At 46.6% G+C, this 14,749-nt stretch overlaps 1 protein-coding gene across 11 annotated transcripts in view; it reads left to right on the plus strand.

Moving 5' to 3' along the window:
• Positions 1 to 14,749, plus strand: part of UPF2 (UPF2 regulator of nonsense mediated mRNA decay) — a 1,606,401-nt gene that overhangs the window by 332,780 nt on the left and 1,258,872 nt on the right. For all 11 annotated transcript variants that reach the window (XM_086919968.1, XM_086919955.1, XM_086919976.1 and 8 more), the window contains one exon: positions 12,663 to 12,766. In XM_086919968.1, the coding sequence (XP_086776094.1) occupies positions 12,663 to 12,766 (104 nt within the window). The remainder of the gene's footprint in view (positions 1 to 12,662; positions 12,767 to 14,749) is intronic.

Genomic DNA, 14,749 nt, shown 5'->3' on the forward strand with positions numbered 1-14,749 from the left:
TGGCACGTTGTGGCAACTTCCGCCACTCTGTTGCAGTCGAATCCTTATTGGGAGGGGTAGGCAACGCATGCTCCCCATTCCTGAGGTTCAGCCGCACCTCCATCCAGGCACTCTCTGGAGTGTTGAAGAGCAGTGTTAGTTTGTTTTAAAAGACTTTAAGGCACCCCGGATACTGCATCCTGTATTTGAGCTGCATGGCCATAAGCTATTTCTTAACAGCTTTAGAGGTGCGTCAGTGCTGCTGGACCTTCAAAGTGTAGTTGGTCAAGAGCATGACCTTGGGCCTGCCTCACCCCGCATTGCAACTTGCCAAGCGTCAGGGCATCCCTGAGTTTTGCATTTCTGTTCACAAAGTTAGTGAAACTTGCTATGACCAGTGTCTCAGGTGGGGAGGGGGGGCAGACTCAGGGGCAGTCTGGCTGCAAGGGACCTATGTGCCTGCTCCACTACAGAGTATAGGGAATAGTGTCTCCAGGAAAATCCATGAGCAAAACTAGTCCGTATTTAAGGCGGTGGGTTGAGGTCCCTCTGCACCCTCTGGAACCCCCACTATATAGATATTGTTCCTTTTCGACCTGACATCTGCCCACTCTGCGTTGGAGGGCTGCCAGCATAGCGTGCAAAGTCTGTTGTGTCCTTAACCATAGTTAGTCTCCCCTCTTCCTCTGAGAACAAACGTGCATTTAATGCAACTTGCAGAAAGATCTCTGTTTCAGATAATCTGAATGGTGATTCATTCCAGTCCAGACTACTGGCAGCCTAATGTGTGTATTCTCCTTTTTTTAAAATTAGATGTTCGAGGCATGTGGGCTGCTGAATTCATATCTGTGCATAGATCGCCGCCTAGTGTTGGGTCCGGATGATTGCACTTTGTTGTCCTGGAAGAGTCTTCGAAGTATCACGAGATAGGTGACTCCTGCCCTGGACTACAGTGCCCATGGGCATCTTCTCCATCCTCAGATTGTTTTTTTCCGCCATTGCGTTCGGATGTTTTTCCTATACTCCAACTTCGGAATCGAAACAAAACTTTTCTAAAGGCCAAAAGGCCTTCGACTTCGACGGTATTGTTCTCGCTCGGTACTTCTTGACTCGATCAAGCTTTCCATCTCGAACCGGTCGTCGACGCGGGCCATTGGGCCTTTTCGACGCCACGTGGGCCTGCTGTCGATGGAAAGGAGCCCGTTCAAAAGGTGCCCACAATGCCACTCCAAGTTCCGCATACTGATAAGCACTCAGTATGCAACAAGTGCCTTTCACCAGACCATAAGGAAGAAACTTGCCCAGCCTGTGCCCAATTTCGGTCAAAGAAAACCATCCGGTTTCGACGGGCCGCTAGGCAAGAGATGCAGCGACAGGCACCGGAACCGGACAGCATCTTCGATGATGACCAAGAACTTCCAGAAGCTCCAGCTTCGGACCTAGAGATCGTAACCGTCGAGGACTACTCGGGCTCCGACGACGAGATCCCACCGGGGCAAATCGTGAGTACACTGCCCCCGACACCAATTATCCCATTACCGAAGGCTCCGGTCAAGGCATCGCCAAGAGGCCTTAGCCAAGATCCGAAATAACATTCGCCAGCCCCGCCATCCGGCTCGGCTCCGAAACCGAAACCTAAGCCTTCAGAGACCCCAGGGCCAAGTAACGTGATCCCAAAGAAAGATCCAGAGCCCAAAAAGGGCGCCGACCCGAAGAAGGCCGTCGACGCAAAAAAGCAAGCTGTGCCGAAAGTCGCCGAACCGACGAAGGTCGCCGGCGGAAAGGGTGCCGTATCGAAGCCTGTAATCTGGCCGGAGAAGGCTATCGAACCAAAGACAAGTGCTCCGAAAACACCTGTAGATCCCAAAAAAGCCATCGACTCTGCAAAGTACAGTCAACCGAAAAAGCCTGTCGAGCACAAGAAACGTGTCGAACCGAAAGACCCGGTCGTCCCGAAATCACTTGTCGACCCGAAGAAAGGGCCCGAGCTGAAGAAGAGCAATAAGGCACCAAAAGTCGTCGAAACAGAAGGTGTTATCGGCCCAAAGCCAAAAAAGTCAATAACACAACCAAGGACAGTGGAGGAAGAACTCTTCCATCCAGATCCATCAGACGACCAGGCAAAAATATATATTAATCCTGAGACTGGTAAAGTCACAATCCTGCACAGGAAGAAGAGGCCACTGGACACGGACTCTCATTCCCCTATTCCACTAAAGAAGAAGGACTTTGGGACTTCTCCCTCTAGACCCTTCATTCCTTTCTTTCCCATTATGCCTACTACACCTTTTGCTCCTTACTCTCCTTCTCACTATGGGGACAATGAGGGAAACACAGGGGAGGATACACAGCATGATTATGATTATCCAGAGGATCCTAACCCCCAAGATGAACCATGGGGGGAGCCAACTGACCCATATAACACCCATCCCATCCCTGACGTCTCCCCATACCCAACTAAGCCTTCACCTACTGACAACACCATTGTCTTCAACCAACTAATAGACAGGGCAGCGCAGAACCACAACGTAGACATGCATAATGACCCTGTAGAAGAAGACTTCCTATTTGACACTGTGAGAAGTTGGCCTGATATATGATGCTCACTAGTTCTAGGGATCACCTTGTATCAGTCCAAACAACCCTTATGGTGATTGGTTGTAAGTCAACCTTATAGACCAGCTATCCTAAAGGTAGCATGGACAGAGCAGTCTTAGGCTAAACTCTTTTGGCATGTGAAGCCAGCTGTTTTACCACATATAACCCCTTGAATACCAAATGAAAGGACACCACACAGGTTGTTATGAAACTAAACAAGATATTTATTACCAACAAAACATCTTTGAACTCTTAATGATATCAGAGGGCTAAGCACATGACAAGACTCTTAAGAAAAATACGATAAGTTGCACAAATTACAATGGTGCCCTAGGGGCATGACAAACCATATACTAAGTAAATGGTATAAGGAAATCGATAAAGGAAATGAAGATTTTCAGAGGCTGTAGGATCGCTGGGACTACACTACCCTAACCTTAGGTAAGAAGCAGGAGGCCCATGGGCCGTGTGTGCAGAGTGTGAACTCACACCCGAGATGCGGGACAAAGTCAATGGACACTACAAATTACAAAAAAGGTGAGTACGGACAGTCCTGACTAGTTACGACTAAAACGACAGGATACCTGGACACTAGGAGTCATTCTACCCTTGAGCACCGAAATGCTCTTGTTACCTCACCCACGGGCTGCGGGTGCATAGGTGTGAAAGTGTGTCGGGTGTCAGCGTCGAAGTCTATGGAGCCTTGAAGAAAGATGCTGCATGAGGAAGATGTCCGGTGCGATCCAAGGGTGGATCGAGGAAGATGGAGACCTGAAAGCAGAGGGGACAATGTTCAAAGTCACTAGCCAGTGATCGGAGTGGAACCAGGAAGGAACAAGATGCTGTTGTCGCGATCAGGCGAAGAGTGGACGCTTGACTCTGCAGCCACGTGGACCAGGAGGTGTCTTCGACGACCAGGATGGAGGTACGAGCTATCCCACGCAGGCTCTCGCTGTCGGCTGTGTCGGATCCGGATTTGGAGTCAACAGACCTTGGCAAAGGCAACCCACACGGTGATGGAAGATGGCGTCTGGTACGGACCAGGAGGGCCGGGGTGCTTCTCCTTTGCAGGGAAGCAAGGGCCAGTCTGGAGCAACCAGACCAGCGATGTAGATTTCGTGGATCATCCTCTAGGAGGCCACTAGCCAGCCGGCAAGTGACCAGACAACGCGTCTGTTGTGGTTACTATCCCTTTAATGGAGCTTTACCAGCTCTACCTTCTTGACATCATTACCAGAATGTTATGTTTTCTCCTGAAGAGTCAGAATCATTCTCAAGAAATCTGCCAAACCATATGTGCACAAGGTGAGAAAGGTACCTAACATGATGCTTGATCCGCTTAAGCATGAAATTGAAACATTGTTAAATTTAGGGGTGATCGAAGAGATCGAATCATCTGAATGGTTAAGTCCAGTGGTTCTAGCACCCAAAGATGGTGGGAAGTCAATTAGGATGTGTGTGGACTTGCGCGGATTGAATGAATGGATCTGGGTAGATCGACAGCCATTGCCCAACATAGCTGAGAGCATTAGTATTTTGAAAGGCGCGAAGGTATTTAGTGTACTCGATCCCTCTTCAGCTTACCATCAAATCGTATTACATAAGGATTGCAGACATTTAACATCTTTTGTCACGCCATTGGGTGCTTATCAATTTCTACGAATGCCATTTGGTTTAGCTTCGGCTGCTGCGTGTTTTCAAAGAGTAATGAAGATGGTTTTAGGCGGTCTTTCAAATGTCATGTTCTTTCAAGACGATATTTTAATATATGGAGTGGATGAGCGTGAACATGACAAGGTATTAAGATCTGTTTTGAACAAGTTAGATGAGAGTGGACTTACTGTAAAGAAGAAAGTGTCGCATTGGTTTAAAATCTGTCACATATTTGGGACATGTTATTTCTGGAAGTTGAATCCAGCCCAAATTGGAGTTAGCGGAGAGCATTGTAAGGGCACCGACTCCTGTGGATAAAGATCAGGTCAAGTCATTTTTAGGTATTGGGGAATTTTATTCCAAGTTTGTCAAAGGTTTTGCCAGTCATGTCGAGCCCATTAGGTCCCTCTTAAAGAAGGGTGTACATTTTTCCTGTTCTGTTGATTGTGAGAAAGCTTTTGAATTGGTTAAAAAAAGAGATTGGTAAAATGCCAACTCTGGGTCATTTTGACTCAAAACTCAAAACCATTCTCACAACTGATGCCAGCCTTAAGGGTTTAGGTGCTGTGCTTTCACAAGTTGTGAATGGTGAAGAGGTTGTTGTTGCTTTCGCTTCAAGGGCCTTAAGAGAAGCTGAAATTAATTATTCTTGTATTGAGAGGGAAGCGTTGGCAGTATTTTGGTCAGTACTTCACTTTAAATTTTACTTGTGGGGGATTCCGTTTGTTGTCAAATCCGATCATCGTCCCCTGGTCCACATTTTTTCATGTCATCAAAGTGATCATATGACGCCTAGGTTGAAAAGATGGAGTGAGGGGTTGCAGGAATTCAATTTCAAAGTGCAGTATATTCCCGGATTGAACAATAAACCTGCTGATTGTCTTTCTCGTCTTCGTATTGAAAGGGATTGTGTCACAGAAGGTGTTTGTATAAATTGGGTTTTGGAGTCTAGCATTCCCAAGGAGGAATGGTCACAGAGTGTTGCAAATGACGTCATTTTTCAATTGCTTAAAAATGTTATCAGAGATGGTTGGCCAAACTATGATGCTCTTGAGGGTGTCTTGAAGCCTTTTTGGACGGTAAGGGATGATTTAATTTTCATCCAAGACAATTTGATGAGAGGTGACAGAGTTGTACCTCCAGGTGATTTGAGGGAGAGTGTCATTAACCTAGCTCATGAAGGGGATTTGGGTAGAAATCTCACGAAGGCTCGCATTAGAGAGGGGTATTGGTGGCCCGGTATGGATCGCATGGTGGAGACTTTTGTCAAAGATTGTCATTTATGTGCTGTCAATGACAAATCACGCACTACTAGTCAATCTCCTCTGTCACCTATTGAGGTTCCTGTTGCTGTGTGGACTAAATTGTCCCTGGACATTGCAGGTCCGTTTGAGCTTATGCTCTCACATGAAAGATTTGTTGTATTATTAGTTGATTATACTTCTAAATGGGTTGTTTCCAAATGCATGAGTGTTGTTAATTCTAGATCTGTGATTGAGTTTTTGAAGGAGGTATTTGTGTCAGAGGGTGTTCCAAAATTTCTGCTCACTGACAATGGAGTGCAATTCACCTCCAGAGAGATGGATGATTTCCTGAAAAGCCTGGGCATTATTCATCAGAAAACAGCTCTTTACTCTCCACAGGCGAATGGTCTCACGGAGAGGATGAATAGAGTTGTAAAAAGTTGTGCGCAGAGGGCTTTGGAATCCAAAGTCTCTTTTAGCTGTGTCTTGAGGGAGACGTGGTGGGCACACCTCACGACTCCCAACGCTGTCATGCAGAGATCTCCTTTTGAGGCTTTGAGGGGTAGATTAGCTTGTTCTAAACTCAATCCTACTTGGCTTCCTGAGAAGGGTCGTGATGACAGTGTTGAGAGAGAAGTGAGAAGGAGGGAAGTGTTGACAAATTATCAGCAGAAATATAAACAACGTTATGATGCTAAGATGGTTGTCAAACTTAGGAAATGGAATGTGGGTGACAGTGTTCTGGTGAAAAAACCCAAGTGTGGTCATAAATGTGTTTCAAACTTCACCGGTCCTTTCACCATTGTTTCCATCAGGAACAATGTTGTCACTTTGGACAATGGTTGCACTTGGAATATGTCTAAATTAGCCAGGTGCGATGGTGTTAGGAATTATTCCAATAGCAGTTCCAGTTCCTCCTGTAATCTTAGTGTTACTCCTTCTCCTTGTTATCAGAGAATTGTTCCTAGGAGGTCTATACACCTTCCTCGGAAGTTCAATGATTATGTAATGTCTTAAGCCTTAACTTATTCCTTGTCCTTGATTTTATGAAGTGTTTTGCATTTACTTTTCTGTTCTTTTTTTTATATTGGTAAGGGGATGTGTTGTGGTTACTATCCCTTTAATGGAACTTTACCAGCTCTACCTTCTTGACATAATTATCAGAATGTTATGTTTTCTCCTGAAGAGTCAGTTGCTGTGATCCCCTGTTGATGGTTGTACCAATAAAGCTCCTTCTACAACTTATCCTGTTTCTGAGCTTTTATCAGCGTCGAGCAGCAGTCAGGCAAAAGGGCCCCACGCAGATCTCGTGGATGCTGGAGGGCTGATCTTCTGTGCAGGAGCTGCTCGGGGCTGAGGCTTCTCAATCCCCAAAGCACTTTCTCGAGGATACCTCTGAAGTCGTGCTGGAAGCGAAGTGCAGTTTCTTCAAGATGGCTGGTCCCACGTGTCTCATCGAACCCACGGATCTCAGCTGTGCTAAGATGTAGGTAGAGGTCGGAGAGGTCTGGAAGTCCGGATCTCGTCGGGCTCTGAAGTCTGGTTCCAGGACGACAAAGTGAACCGCTAGGACGCTTGATGGTGCCTGCTTGTGCAGGGTGGTCACTCCTTGGCCACAAGGGATATTTCTTCAGTCTTCTGTGGAGCAGAACGTCGAAGTCCAGAGTTTCTTCTTGTTAAGTTTCAAATCAGGATTAATCTAATCTGGAATGGGACCAGCTCCTACCTTTATTCTCCTAAAGGGGGCTGTACTGTGACTAGGTCCCTCCTATGGGTGGGACCAGGAAGGGGGGTGGTTACACCCCCTATCCTTTGTCCAGTTTCGCGCCAGAGCTGGGTCTGGAGTGCCCCAGCAACTGGTTTGAACCGGGGTATGCACAGGGACACCTTGTGTGCCCCAGGCATGTCTCATTCCTTTCAGCCTGTCCTACATCAATACACAAAATCCTGTCTGGGTTGGTGCTAGCACCTCCCAAGGCAGGAAACCCTTTGTCCAGGCCTCCCTCGCTGGAAGGACTCCCAGCAGCAGGAGGTCAGACTCGTGTCTGTGGTGGCAGCATCCATTTTGTGATGCTGAGGCTCGAGTTAACTTTAACCGGGGTTCTCAGTTACATACATGTTGTGTCCCTCTAAAAGGGTGGAATGCTACCCCCGTCGCCAGAAATGGCGAGGGGGTAGTATTCCAATTTTTATGACACCTTACTCGACATGTTATGATAATGCTATGCCAAAGTTAGCAATAACCCGAGGATTATAATGCACTTACGAGTATATGGTATCGCGTTATCATGGAAACAGCTAAAGGACTTGGTTCCGAAAGCTGCAGACAGGCTCAGCTCATGCTAGAGCACCATCTCACATAATTCCAAGCACTCTGCCTCCAGGATTGTTAAGGCCTGCCATAGGAGTGACTTATAGGAGTATATGTGTCCATTTTAGGGTTAGATATAGGTATACTATATCTAAAGCAAAGGGTGATTACACCACCTTGCCCCAGCTGTGTTACCAGCCAGTTGTGTTAGTTTTGGATGACCAGCCAGGGGTGGCATAATACATGCTGCAGCCCCTGGTAGGCCTCGGGTGCACTTATGCCCTGGGTACCTATGGTACACTGTATAAGGACTTACAAGAGTGACCCAATACCAATTAGATATGTACCTAAGGTACATGGAGTCCATTTTAACAGAGAGAGCAGGAAACCTGGGGTCCTGGATAGCAGGATCCCAGGCCAACTATGTCGAAAACCAGCAAAACACTAGGCAAAAAGTTGGGGGGAACCATAGTCGGATATCCACCTTCCTACAGACACCTTCCCTACTTCAGAGAAAAGTTTCAGAACACTTCCTATGTTAAAGGGAGTGTTAAAACCCGCACCTGATATATTTAAAGATACAGCCAGGGCACGGTAATCAACCCCAGGATTGAGAAGAAGTATAGAGCAGCCCCTACAGACCCTACCTACATCAGAGGTCAGTTACCATTAGACTCACTGGTAGTGGCTAATGCACGCAAAAAGGCCAACTCGCATACAACACGGGAGGCTCCTCCTCCTGATAAGGAGTCAAAAATACTAGAGGCCTTAGGTAAAAGGGTAGCATTACATGCCTCCAATTCATGGAGAATTGCGAATACACAAGCTCTGCTAGCTCGTTAGGACAGGGCACACTATGACCAGCTTGAAAGCTTAATGCAACATCTGCCTGAGCCTTTTAAAGCCCAAGCTGATGACCTCATACGGGAGGGAATATTTAGTACAAACACCTCCATCAAATGTGCGCTTGATGCAGCCGACACCACAACCAGGTCTATTAACACTAGCGTTTTACTACGACGACATGCATGGCTGCGTATTTCGGGCTTTAAGAACGAGGTGCAGTCCACCATTCTTAACCAACCAGTCAATCAAGACTTCCTTTTTGGCCCTGCAGTCGACACCCTTTTAGATAAAATGAAGAAGGACACAGAAACTGCAAAATCAATGGGTGCATTGCAGTTTCAGCAACACAGAATTTCCTTTCAACACACCTCATACAGGGCAGCTACACAAGGCAACACCCAAGGTTCCTTTAACAAAAACTCGAACAGAGGAGGTTATAGGGGCAACAATAACCAGGAAAGACGACGTGGAGGCAATAACACCCGAGCCTCCACTGCCACAAAACAGTGACTTCATCACGCTACCTCCAGAACACCGGTCGCAGGCAGACTCCAACAATTCCTACCTGTCTGGAACGCAATTACCACAGACAGGTGGGTGAGACAAATGATCCAGTATGGTTATTGCCTAGAACTCACTTCAACCCCACCAAACATACCACCCAGACACCGTCCTATGTCCAAAGAACACATCGCCCTACTACAACAAGAGGTGAAATGCATGCTGGAAAAAGGGGCCATAGAGCCAGTCCCTTTCCAACACCAAGGGACAGGAGTATACTCCCTATACTTCCTTATTCCCAAGAAGGACGGTTCCCTCACACCAATATTGGTCCTCAGACCCCTAAATCAATACATACTGTCGGAGCACTTTCATATGATCACACTACAGCAAGTGCTCACGTTGCTACAGCAAGGAGACTTCCTGGCAACATTGGACCTCAATGACGCGTATTTTCGCATACCCATCCATCCAGCTCACAGGAAATATCTCAGGTTCACAATAGAAGGTCAACACTACCAATTCAAGGTTCTCCCCTTCGGGGTGACCACTGCTCCGAGAGTGTTTACAAAATGCTTAGCGACAGTAGCTGCACATCTCAGGAGGCAACACATCCATGTGTTCCCGTACCTAGACGATTGGCTCATACAAGCAAAATCGTACCAACAGTGTGCAAGAGACCCGTCTCAAACACTTCTGCTATTGCACAGTCTAGGGTTTTTGATAAATTACCCAAAATCACATCTACAACCCTCCCACATTCAACAATATCTGGGAGCTACTATAGATACCTCAGTGGCAAAGGCATACCCAAACTCAGCGAGAATAGCCAGCATGCAGATGCTCATTCGCAAATTTCTGCCACAACACTCTCTTCCAGCTCGAGTCTTCATGCAACTCATAGGCATGATGACCTCCTGCATATTCATTGTCCCACATGCCAGACTTCAAATGCGCCCATTGCAAGAATGCCTAGCACGGCAGTGGAACCAAGCTCAAGGACAACTAAAAGACCTAGTGTTGGTAGACTGTCGCGCACACAACTCTCTGCAGTGGTGGAACCCCCAAACCTTTCCAAGGGGCGACTGTTCCAAGAGCCGGTTCCACAACTAGTACTAACAGCTGACGCATCACTGACAGGCGGGGGAGCCCATCTCCTTCACTACACAGTAAAAGGGCTTTGGACAACCAAACAAAAGAAACTGCATATCAACCAACTACAGTTGCTAGTGATATTCCTAGCCCTGAAAGCATTCCAAAAATACTTGTACGGCAAGACTGTGTTGATCCGGACGACAACATGACAGCAATGTACTATATCCAGAAACAGGGAGAAACACATTCTTCACAACTGTCCCACTTAGCACAGAGGATATGGAAGTGGGCAATTCCAAAAGATCTCTTTCTCCTGGCAGAACACCACCCAGGAAAAGACAATCAAATAGCAGATCTGCTCAGCAGGCACAGCCAACAACTACACGAATGGGAGATTCACCCACGGGTTCTCCAACCATTCTTCAAGCAGTGGGGGCACCCAGAGATAGAGCTGTTTGCCACAAACGAAAACTCAAAATGCCAGTCCTTTGCCGCCAGGTTCCCACATCCATTGTCACAGGGCAATGCGATATGGATGAACTGGTCAGGAAGATTTGCGTACGCTTTTCCCCCAGCAACACTGAATCCGCAGGTGGCACGCAAACTGCGCCAACAATCACTCACACTAATCCTAGTTGCTCCCACATGGGCGAGACAGCCATGGTACACAACGTTCCTGGAACTTTCGGTAGTTCCTCATCAAAGGCTGAACTTCGCACCCCATCTTCTAACTTAGAACCATGGAGAAATCAGACACCCAGATCCCAATCAGATGGACCTAGCGATCTGGCTCCTGAAGTCTCAGAATTTGGATAACTTAACATGCCTCCAGACTGCATGAACATCATTAAAGAGGCAAGACGAACAACTACGAGAGCGTGTTATGCAGCTAAATGGAAGAGATTTGTCATTTACTGCAACAATAATCAAATCAACCCTTTAGATGCTTCCATACAGAACATTATATGTTACCTGCTGCATCTTCAAAGATGCAACCTAGCATACTCTTCCATAAGACTACACCTCGCTGCTATAGCAGCATACCTTCAAAACAGGCAACACCTTTCACTGTTTAGAGTACCAGCAATAAAGGCTTTTATGGAGGGTATTAAAAGGGTGATCCCTCTAAGACCCCCACCTTCCCCAGTCTGGAATCTAAACACAGTACTTACCAGACCTATGGGACCTCCTTTCGAACCTCTACACTCATGCGAACTACAGTTCTTAACGTGGAAGGTGGCATTCTTGATTGCCATTACCTCACTCAGGCGAGTTAGCGAATTACAAGCACTAACAATTCAAGAACCCTTCATGCAGGTACATGCTAACAGGGTAGTTCTTAGAACAAACTCTAAGTTTATGCCAAAGGTCGTGTCCAATTTTCATATTAATCAATCAATAGAACTGCCAGTGTTCTTCCAAAATCCACAGTCAGTAACTGAAAGAGCCCTACACACACTGGATGTCAAAAGAGCTCTGCTTTATTATGTGGACAGAACTAAATCATTTAGGAAAACAAAGCAATTATTTGTTGCTTTTTCACCACAACATAAAGGAAATCCAATATCAAAGTCAGGAATAGCGAGATGGATAGTTAAATACATTCAAATATGTTATCAAAAGGCCAAGCGCACTTTAACTGTCCCCGCCAAGAGCACACTCCACGCGAAAAATGGGGGCATCCATGGCTTTCCTAGGAAATATTCCTCTTGAAGACATATGTAAAGCAGCCACATGGACTACCATACACACTTTGACAAAACACTACTGTGTAGACGTGCAAGCAAAGCAGCAAGCTGCTGTAGGCCAGGCTGTCCTCAAAACTCTTTTTCAAACTGCTGCAGCTGGCACAGGTAACCACCGCAAGAGGAGATACTGCTATACAGTCTGTGCACAGATATGAATTCAGCAGCCCACATGCCTCGAACGGAATATGCTACTTACCAGTATGCATCTGTTCTTGGCAAGTAGGGCTGCTGACATTCATATCGCCCGCCCTCCTCCCCGGTGCATGTCGCAGCTGCAGCATTATCTTTTGCATGGCCATCTCTTACTTTACTATCTCCATCTCTGCCACAATGGCTAAAAACAATCTGAGGATGGAGAAGATGCCCATGCGCACTGTAGTCCAGGGGAGGAGTCACCTATCTCGTGATACTTCGAAGACTCTCCCAGGACAACAAAGTGCAATCATCCGGACCCAACACTAGGAGGCGATCTATGCACAGATATGTATGTCAGCAGCCCTACATGCCAAGAACAGATGCATATTGGTAAGTAGCATATTCCTATTAAAACCTATTGGTCACCTAGCTTACTTGATGTGGCTCTGTCCTGTTTTAATAACCTAGTCCAGTCCTAGTGCCTGATTAAGTGGAAACCATTTGTTTTTTATTTACCTTGAACTGTTTGTTTTTACTTTTCCTTGTTTCTAGAGCAAGAAGATGAAGAAGCCAGCACTGGGTCACATTTGAAGCTTATCGTAGATTCCTTCATTCAGCAGCTACCAAACTGTGTCAATCGAGACCTTATTGATAAGGTGAAGTTATGTTTGAATTTTAATTTTCATGGCCATAAAACAAATACATATTTGACTACTAGCTCTTTTTGGGAATTTTATATAAACTGTTGGTGATTTCTGATAAAGACTTCTAACTGCAGATTCCTCACCTTTTGAATATTCCCCAGGTTTTCAAGATGGCTCCAGAAACTTTTCATTCGTACATCCGTGCGCTGATAGGTGCCTTCATGCAGCTCCACACTAACTCCTTTTCTTCTCTTCTCCGGAAGACATGACATGTAGGGCCTAAACAGCCACCACCCCTGCCTGCTGAAATCAGTTCCTTTCTTTCCATACCACCAGTTGCAAATCTGGAGCTTTCTTTAGTCTCTTTCGAAACCCTTTACCTCCAAATTTTCACTGTGCAAGGGAAATGTAATCTCCCAAAACTACAAGTTTTAAATCCTGAAAACTGTCGCAATAAAATGATTGTGACTGACCCCCATCTGGTGTGCATGTTATGTCTGCGGTCGAGCCACAACTCCAGGAAGGGCAGTGATTGCGCTTTGATTAACCCAAAGGCCAGTCAGGGTCACGAGGTGACACTATGTCTCCAAGCCCCGCAAGACTCCCATGTTGTGACTGGTCTAAGTCCAAGGGTCATCCAGTTCCTGGTTCAGGAATCACCAGAGTTGATCCAGAAGCCAATCTGCATTGAAATCCAAACCTTTGTGTAAGTCGAAAAAAAAACCATAAAAAGGTAATGCAGGACTCTGCCACTTCATGACGCACCCGTACACCGGAAAAGGCACAGGGCGCCCGTGCTTCTCAATAATGCTCCTGAAATCAGAGTTTCCAGGGTTGTTTATCACACCAAGGCAGAACGAAGTGTTTCACGATACCATGCTCTGGCACTGCAGATACTTTCTGACTCCCTTTGGTGCTCCTGTGGGCTCCTGCTACCTGAGAGGCTCTCAGCACTAGTTAAACCCTCAGAACCCATCCCTGGGCCTCTCCAGGCTCCAGCACACACTCTGGATACATGCCGGCTCCTTGAGTGCCAACGCTGGTGCCGACTTTACCAACGCCTGAGTATTAAGTGCCCATTTTGCTTGTTCCAACCTGGACCGAAGCAAATAATCCCTTCTACAGAACCATAACCTTCTGCCTCTGATCGCTTGCTGTCCTGCTTTAGCAAGGCAGATCCCATATACTACATTCATTATTTGGGATGGATTCCGAAAATGATTATGATGCAAGAGACAAAATCCGTCAACCCTCTCAGAAAGGCAACTGGTATGATGTGTCAAGGCCCCTGGCATCGTAGAGATCATCTCCTGATGCTAGGCTTATTTCACCCCCTGGTCCTGCCCCTAAAGAAAGTGTTTTTTTTGTGGTGTTCATGTGGAGAGCAGCAATCCTTCTCAACCTCCAACACCTTCACCATAGAGGCCATAACCATTTTCTGGACTGAAGTACTCCAGTCGTGGCAAACCAGCACTGAACCTCTACTTTTGTTTTAAAATAGGCACTTTCTGATACTCTCCTGGGGGCCACCCGAGACGCCACTGTCCCGCTTTTAGCCACCCCACCTTTTTGTTTAAGCACCCTTCTCCCGAGAGTTTGCTGGTTCAGGCTTTCTCCAATTCAATGACAGCCAAACCCTTTGCCGACTACTGCTCTGGATAGGAAGTCCAAAAGATTAGAGTCCTTCGGGGAAAAGGGTATTTTATTTTCCCCCACTTTGGATCGCTGTCCATCATTTGTAAGTGCCAGATGCCTGCTGATCTGTTACTCCAATGCTCCTCGGGACTCAGTTGCTCAAATCTTCCCTGGTGACCCAACTATACACGATGACCGACGCTGCCAGATTCACGATTCGTTGTGGCCTGTATACCATGTAGTGAATCAGGCCGGCCATTGGCACTAGTGTCATGCCCCTTGGCAGGACTCGCCTGTTTGGGGACTCTGCAAATTCCTCTCTGGAGCTATTTAAAGAGAGCTGGACTACTACATCTTCTT

This window comes from Lissotriton vulgaris, chromosome 1_1, assembly GCF_964263255.1.
Source record: "Lissotriton vulgaris chromosome 1_1, aLisVul1.2, whole genome shotgun sequence".
Classification (NCBI taxonomy): Eukaryota; Metazoa; Chordata; class Amphibia; order Caudata; family Salamandridae; genus Lissotriton; species Lissotriton vulgaris.